The 8,855-nt window shown below is 40.8% G+C and overlaps 1 protein-coding gene across 1 annotated transcript in view; it reads right to left on the bottom strand.

The window, feature by feature from the left end:
- Positions 1–415: 415 nt before the first annotated feature.
- Positions 416–8,855, bottom strand: part of LOC135551044 (serine/arginine repetitive matrix protein 3-like) — a 276,137-nt gene continuing 267,697 nt past the window's right edge. The window contains exons 12-14 of the mRNA XM_064982419.1: positions 4,609–4,878; positions 3,477–3,611; positions 416–626 (exon numbers count right to left, since the gene is read on the bottom strand). Of these exons, the coding sequence (XP_064838491.1) occupies positions 428–626; positions 3,477–3,611; positions 4,609–4,878 (604 nt within the window). The 3' untranslated portion in view covers positions 416–427. The remainder of the gene's footprint in view (positions 627–3,476; positions 3,612–4,608; positions 4,879–8,855) is intronic.

The following is an 8,855-nucleotide window of genomic DNA, read 5'->3' as shown; positions in this document are numbered from 1 at the left end:
CTCACTTGTATCTCTTCTTTTCATCTTCTTTGACAAACTCCGTGGAAGTGTCCCAATGCTGGAATTTTTTTGGGGGGGTTTTACTTTTGCTATGCAGAAACATATAGAGAAAGTGCTTACATAATTGTTCTTCATCAATTATTTTCTAAAAGCATGATCTGAATATTTTTAATTTTAAATTAGTGCCTGTGTGAAGACAAATCGATATTTCAGATCCAAGGCTCTGGTTAACGGTGGTATACAGAGATGGAGACTGAGGATGGTATAAAAAACAGAGAAGGTCTGACCCTGTGTTTGGACCAATCAGGGACACGTAACATGATTTATCTCCCTCCCCCTCTCTCTCCCCTCAATATCTCCTGCTGTTCTCCCCTATCTCTCTCTTCCCCCCCCCCCCCCAACTGTCCCTCTCTCTGTCTCTCTCTCATCAGAAGCCGGGGCTTTCATAGCTGCTGCGACTGTAGTTGCTGTGGCTCCTGGGGCTGCGTGAGTGGCTGTGACTCCTGGTGCGGCTGTGACTGCAGCTGTAGCTGCGGCTGCGACTCCTCCCTGAATGGGAGGGGCTTGACATGGAACTGGAGGAGGAAGGGCTGGGGCGGTAGTACGGGATAGGCCGCTTCCGGGCGCTGAGGAGAGGAGAGGGTAGAAGATTAGACCGTATATAAAGCTCTTGTAGGAGTTAGTTAGTGTGAGGAGAACCAGCACATTGACAGCTGACCAGAGAGCGTGTTTTCTTGTCTCTGTTTCAGTATGGTCCAGTAGGAATGCTGTAAGATTTGCAACATAATCCATTTTTGAAATACTCTCAGAATTTAAATATCAAATGTATTTAAAAAATATGTATAAATAATCCATGTACTGTACCAGGTCAAATCTATAACATGTTTGAATCTTCATAAAAGTTTAATAAAAAATAAAAAATAAGGCACTTGGTCAGCTGTCATCAAAAGCAGACCAGAGAAATAGGCATACTGTAGTTATTATTGTATTTATTACTGTAGTTATTACTGTGGTTGTTACTGTAGTTATCGTTGTATTTATTACTATAGTTATTCTGTGGTTGTTACTGTAGTTATTATTGTATTTATTGTATTTATTACTGTAGTTATTACTGTAGTTATTATTGTATTTGTTACTGTGTTTATTACTGTGGTTGTTTCTATGGTTATTATTGTGTTTATTACTGTGGTTGTTACTGTAGTTATTACTGTAGTTATTATTGTGGTTGTTACTGTAGTTATTATTGTATTTATTACTATAGTTATTACTGTGGTTGTTTCTGTAGTTATTACTATAGTTATTACTGTGGTTGTTTCTGAAGTTATTACTATAGTTATTACTGTGGTTGTTTCTGTAGTTATCATTGTATTTATTACTATAGTTATTACTGTGGTTGTTACTGTAGTTATTACTGTAGTTATTATTGTGGTTATTACTGTAGTTATTATTGTATTTATTACTATAGTTATTACTGTGGTTGTTTCTGTAGTTATTACTGTGGTTGTTACTGTAGTTATTACTGTGGTTGTTACTGTAGTTATTACTGTAGTTATTATTGTGTTTATTACTGTGGTTGTTTCTGTAGTTATTATTGTATTTATTACTGTAGTTGTTACTGTAGTTATTATTGTGTTTATTACTGTGGTTGTTTCTGTAGTTATTATTGTGTTTATTACTGTGGTTGTTACTGTAGTTATTATTGTATTTATTACTGTAGTTGTTACTGTAGTTATTACTGTGGTTGTTTCTGTAGTTATTATTGTATTTATTACTGTAGTTGTTACTATGGTTATTATTGTGTTTATTACTGTGGTTGTTTCTGTAGTTATTATTGTGTTTATTACTGTGGTTGTTACTGTAGTTATTATTGTATTTATTACTGTAGTTGTTACTGTAGTTATTACTGTGGTTGTTTCTTAGTTATTATTGTGTTTATTACTGTGGTTGTTACTGTAGTTATTATTGTATTTATTACTGTAGTTGTTACTGTAGTTATTACTGTGGTTGTTTCTGTAGTTATTATTGTATTTATTACTGTAGTTGTTACTATGGTTATTATTGTGTTTATTACTGTGGTTGTTTCTGTAGTTATTATTGTGTTTATTACTGTGGTTGTTACTGTAGTTATTATTGTATTTATTACTGTAGTTGTTACTGTAGTTATTACTGTGGTTGTTTCTGTAGTTATTATTGTATTTATTACTGTGGTTGTTACTATGGTTATTAGGTGGTACAGTCAGATTGAGAGGTGCTGAAAGAGAGCAGATGCATATGTTAGTTAGTAGGCATCCGCACACACACACACACACACACACACACACACACACACACACACACACACACACACACACACACACACACACACACACACACACACACACACACACACACACACACACACACACACACACACACACACACTTCAATGGGTTAAAAGCGCTGAGATTGCCTTGTTAGTGGACATCCTCAAGGTGCAACCTTAAGTGACACTTGCAGAAGTTGAGACGTTTGAGAGGTTGCTGCTGGTAAGTTAAGAGCTGTTAGCCACACAACAAGGACAGGAAGATTATATGAAGGTTTTAGCCATCAACCACAAATCAGGTGACTTAACGATCTAGGAACGACGTCAGCTCTATCAAGGTGCTTCTGCTACTGAATGAGAATTCACTGGAAACATCTCAAAATCATGTCTGTAGATCCACAATTTGGGACAACGGCCAAGTTCAAGGAAGACATTACTGACCAAGATGAAGGCCTTGATAGCACCTTCATCAAAAAACACCTGTGTTAATAACATTAGTGGATATCTGACCGTTTCTCTAGTGCTTGTGTGAGTTTATTCAAAGCGGCTTTACAAAAAGAAAAGAGGATAGAAAGAAAGGGAGAGACTCGAGGGAAAGGAGAGGCAGCAGTGTTACTCTTGGGAAGTTTGTTCTGTTGGTTAGCTGCTTCACCAGACTTCAGACAGGAGGAACTAGGAGAGTCCTGCTGCACGGCAACTGTTACCACAGTAACCTAGCCTGCAGCTCAGCAGCATTCTGTTGTCTTGGCTTCCGGGGGACTCTTCCTTCGTACAGAATTGACAGAGGAGTGACAGAACCAGCATTTTATCGAAAAGCACTCCACACATATTCTGGGAAATACAATTGAATCATATTATTGCTGATGTGTGTCATCGCTCAGTTGTGACAAATCCCGTCTGTAATAAAAGTTGTACACTTCTATAATATAAATGCATTTCACCTGAAATAATATAACATTTTTAGTTCCACTTAATTAAGGATAAAACACACACTATGTACATGAAATAACCCCACATTTACAGTAATTAGTACTCACAATCAAATTGTTGAGAAAAACCAAAGAAAAGCTGACCGAGGGAGAAACCTTGACAATCTCTCCCGTAGATGTCAGTGTTACACTTTTATTCTGCTTTCACTGAGGAGCGTGGCTAGATACTGTAGATCTTCTGTTACCTGGTGATCCTGCGAGCCTCCATGAAGCTGGGAGAGTCTCGTCTCCTTTTCCTGATGGGAGAGTAGCTCCTGGAACGACGACGAGCATGGTCAGCGTCAGAGTGGTGAGGACTATCTCTGTCCTTAGCGGAAAAGCTGAAAAATACACAGAAATTGTCATGTGTACTGGACAGGCAAAACAAACAACAAAATGTATGAAAAAATTAATGTTTGTGTCAAAATAAAATCACTGGGGAGCTAAACTAAACTACAAAAGTTTCTAGTAGACCTAAAACCAAGAGGGTTAATCTGGCCTTCCAGGTAGGTTAACCATCATTCACAGACTAGTAAGTCTCCTTCCTCATGGTGGTACAGGGTTCTTCCTTCTTCCTCCGCGACCATTTGTGGAAGATGGTGGCAGATTGTGGTAAATTGCGTCATTCTGGCAACAATGGCTGACACTTAAGTAATGCAGCAAGTCACAACGTTTACAGGAAGAACCATTGTAGGTTAACTGTCATCCACAGACTAGTAAGTCACCCTTCCTCTTGGTGGTAGGTTAACTATCATCCACAGACTAGTAAGTCACCCTTCCTCTTGGTGGTAGGTTAACTGTCATCCACAGACTAGTAAGTCACCCTTCCTCTTGGTGGTAGGTTAACTATCATCCACAGACTAGTAAGTAACCCTTCCTCTTAGGTTAACTATCATCCACAGACTAGTAAGTCAGGTTAACTGTCATCCACAGACTAGTAAGTCACCCTTCCTCTTGGTGGTAGGTTAACTATCATCCACAGACTAGTAAGTCACCCTTCCTCTTGGTGGTAGGTTAACTATCATCCACAGACTAGTAAGTCACCCTTCCTCTTGGTGGTAGGTTAACTATCATCCACAGACTAGTAAGTCACCCTTCCTCTTGGTGGTAGGTTAACTATCATCCACAGACTAGTAAGTAACCCATCCTCTTGGTGGTAGGTTAACTATCATCCACAGACTAGTAAGTCACCCTTCCTCTTGGTGGTAGGTTAACTATCATCCACAGACTAGTAAGTCACCCTTCCTCTTGGTGGTAGGTTAACTCTCAGCCACAGACTAGTAAGTAACCCTTCCTCTTGGTGGTAGGTTAACTCTCAGCCACAGACTAGTAAGTCACCTGGAATTGTTCTGTCTGGCATGGACGTGGAGGGACTTGGCCTTGCTGGGGCCTCTCTCTCTGGAGGCAGAGCATGATGAGGACCGTCCTGAGCTCCAGGAGCTGCTGCGCTGCCGGACCCCGACACCGCCCCGCCCCCGAGACTCACTCTTCTTGGTGCTTGACCCAGACGCATGGTGGTGCCGCCCTGGGGATGCAGACAGCCTCTGGTGATGGGCCTGTCCCTGACCCCCACGGCGGTGACGCTTGGAAGAGTGGGATCTTTTAGTCCTGGAGGTAGATGGGTAACAAGTATCATTTGATTAGTGGTAACAGAGAAAAGATGGCGGTCATGGTGGATAACTTTAGTAGGTTTTAATTATTTGTATTTTTTATTTAACCTTTATTTTACTTGTCAAGTCATTAAGAACAAATTCTTATTTAACAATATAAGGGACGAATGAGTCACTGATGTGATCTTCCTGTCTGGGTTGACACCCCCCCTTGGGTTGTGCCGTGGCGGAGATCTTTGTGGGCTATACTCGGCCTTGTCTCAGGATGGTAAGTTGGTGGTTGAAGATATCCCTCTAGTGGTGTGGGGGCTGTGCTTTGGCAAAGTGGGTGGGGTTATATCCTTCCTGTTTGGCCCTGTCCAGGGGTGTCATCAGATGGGGCCACAGTGTCTCCTGATCCCTCCTGTCTCAGCCTCCAGTATTTATGCTGCAGTAGTTTATGTGTCGGGGGCTAGGGTCAGTTTGTTATATCTGGAGTACTTCTCCTGTCCTATCCGGTGTCCTGTGTGAATTTAAGTATGCTCTCTCTAATTCTTCTCTCTTTCTTTCTCTCTCTCGGAGGACCTGAGCCCTAGGACCATGCCTCAGGACTACCTGACATGATGACTCCTTGCTGTCCCCAGTCCACCTGGCCATGCTGCTGCTCCAGTTTCAACTGATTTGCCTGTAATTATTAATATTTGACCATGCTGGTCATTTATGAACATTTGAACATCTTGGCCATGTTCTGTAATAATCTCCACCCGGCACAGCCAGAAGAGGACTGGCCACTCCACATAGCCTGGTTCCTCTCTAGGTTTCTTCATAGGTTTTGGCCTTTCTAGGGAGTTTTTCCTAGCCACCGTGCTTCTACACCTGCATTGCTTGCTGTTTGGGGTTTTAGGCTGGGTTTCTGTTCAGCACTTTGAGAATTCAGCTGATGTACGAAGGGCTATATGAATACATTTGATTTGATGTTAATATATACAGTGCCTTGCGAAAGTATTTGGCCCTCTTAAACTTTGCGACCTTTTGCCACATTTCAGGCTTCAAACATAAAGATATAAAACTGTATTTTTTTGTGAAGAATCAACAACAAGTGGAACAACATTTATTGGATATTTCAAACTTTTTAACAAATCAAAAACTGAAAAATTGGGCGTGCAAAATTATTCAGCCCCTTTACTTTCAGTGCAGCAAACTCTCTCCAGAAGTTCAGTGAGGATCTCTGAATGATCCAATGTTGACCTAAATGACTAATGATGATAAATACAATCCACCTGTCTCCGTATAAAGTCTCCGTATAAATGCACCTGCACTGTGATAGTCTCAGAGGTCCGTTAAAAGCGCAGAGAGCATCATGAAGAACAAGGAACACACCAGGCAGGTCCGAGATAATGTTGTGAAGAAGTTTAAAGCCGGATTTGGATACAAAAAAGATTTCCCAAGCTTTAAACATCCCAAGGAGCACTGTGCAAGCGATAATATTGAAATGGAAGGAGTATCAGACCACTGCAAATCTACCAAGACCTGGCCGTCCCTCTAAACTTTCAGCTCATACAAGAGAAGACTGATCAGAGATGAAGCCAAGAGGCCCATGATCACACTGGATGAACTGCAGAGATCTACAGCTGAGGTGGGAGACTCTGTCCATAGGACAACAACCAGTCGTATATTGCACAAATCTGGCCTTTATGGAAGAGTGGCAAGAAGAAAGCCATTTCTTAAAGATATCCATAAAAAGTGTTGTTTAAAGTTTGCCACAAGCCACCTCGGAGACACACCAAACATGTGGAAGAAGGTGCTCTGGTCAGATGAAACCAAAATTGAACTTTTTGGCAACAATGCAAAACGTTATGTTTGGCGTAAAAGCAACACAGCTCATCAACCACAACACACCATCCCCACTGTCAAACATGGTGGTGGCAGCATCATGGTTTGTGCCTGCTTTTCTTCAGCAGGGACAGGGAAGATGGTTAAAATTGATGGGAAGATGGATGGAGCCAAATACAGGACCATTCTGGAAGAAAACCTGATGGAGTCTGCAAAAGACCTGAGACTGGGACGGAGATTTGTCTTCCAACAAGACATTGATCCAAAACATAAAGCAAAATCTACAATGGAATGGTTCAAAAATAAACATATCCAGGTGTTAGAATGGCCAAGTCAAAGTCCAGACCTGAATCCAATCGAGAATCTGTGGAAAGAACTGAAAACTGCTGTTCACAAATGCTCTCCATCCAACCTCACTGAGCTCGAGCTGTTTTGCAAGGAGGAATGGGAAATTTCAGTCTCTCCATGTGCAAAACTGATAGAGACATACCCCAAGCGACTTACAGCTGTAATCGCAGCAAAAGGTGGCGCTACAAAGTATTAACTTAAGGGGGCTGAATAATTTTGCACACCCAATTTTTCAGTTTTTGAAATGTTAAAAAAAGTTTGAAATATCCAATAAATGTCGTTCCACTTCATGATTGTGTCCCACTTGTTGTTGATTCTTCACAAAAAAATACAGTTTTATATCTTTATGTTTGAAGCCTGAAATGTGGCAAAAGGTCGCAAAGTTCAAGGGGGCCGAATACTTTCGCAAGGCACTGTATATATGACACACAGTACATTTGATGTATATATATATATGACACACACAGTACATTTGATGATGTATATATATATATACACACACACACAGTGACACACACATGACACACACAGTACATTTGATGTATATATATATGACACACACAGTACATTTGATGTATATATATAGTACATTTGATGTATATATATATATATGACACACACAGTACATTTGATGTATATAGTATTCAGATTCCCCTTCCCTTTTTACATTACATCCTTATTCTAAAATTGATTAAATAACAAAATGTCCTCATCACTCGACACACAATACCCCATAATGACATCACAATACATCATAATGACAATCACCCCATAATGACATCACAATACATCATAATGACATCACAATACCCCATAATGACATCACAATACCCCATAATGACATCACAATACCCCATAATGACATCACAATACCTCATAATGACATCACAATACCCCATAATGACATCACAATACCCCCATAATGACAAAGCAAAAACAGGGTTTTAGAAATGTTTGCAAATGTATTAAAAATAATAAAACATAAATATGACATTTACATAACTATTCAGATCCTTGGCTCAGTATTTTGTTGTTGAAGCACCTTTGGCAGCGATTACAGCCTCGAGTCTTCTTGGGTATGAATCTACAAGCTTTGCACAGTTGTATTTGGGGAGTTTCTCCCATTCTTCTTTGCAGATCCTCTAAAGGACATTCAGATACTTGTCCAGAAGCCAATCCTGTGTTGTCTTGGCTGTCTGCTTACGGACGTTGTCCTGTTGGAAGGTGAGCCTTTGCTCCAGTCTGAGGTCCTGAGTGCTCTGGAGCAGGTTTTCATCAAGGATCTCTCTGTACTTTGCTCCATTCATATTTCCTTCAATCCTGACAAGTCTCCCAGTCTCTGTCGCTGAAAAACATCCCCACAGCATGATGCTGCCACCACCATGCTTCACCGTAGGGATGGTGTCACATTTCCTCCAGAAGTGACGCTTGGCATGTGAAGTGCCTTTTACTGAGGAGTAGCTTCCGTCTGGCCACTCTACCATTGAATTTTAATTTATTTATTATTTAACCTTTATTTAAGTCAATTAAGAACAAATTCTTATTTACAATGACGGCCTACACCGCCAAAATTGTCCAAATGGGACTCCCAATCATGGCCGGTTGTGATACAGCCTGGATTCAAACCAGGGTGTGTGATGCCTCTAACACTGAAACACAGTGCCTTAGAATGCTGCACCACTTGGGAGTCCCATAAAGGCCTGGTGGATTGGTGGAGTGCTGCAGAGATGGTTGTCCTTCTAGAAAGTTCCCATCTCCACAGAGGAACTCTGGAGCTCTTTCAGAGTGACCATCGGGTTCTTGGTCACCATCCTG

This window comes from Oncorhynchus masou, chromosome 12, assembly GCF_036934945.1.
Source record: "Oncorhynchus masou masou isolate Uvic2021 chromosome 12, UVic_Omas_1.1, whole genome shotgun sequence".
In the NCBI taxonomy this organism is placed as follows: domain Eukaryota; kingdom Metazoa; phylum Chordata; class Actinopteri; order Salmoniformes; family Salmonidae; genus Oncorhynchus; species Oncorhynchus masou.
Note: the sequence above shows the minus strand (reverse complement) of the source record. Positions and strands in the feature narration are given on the sequence as shown.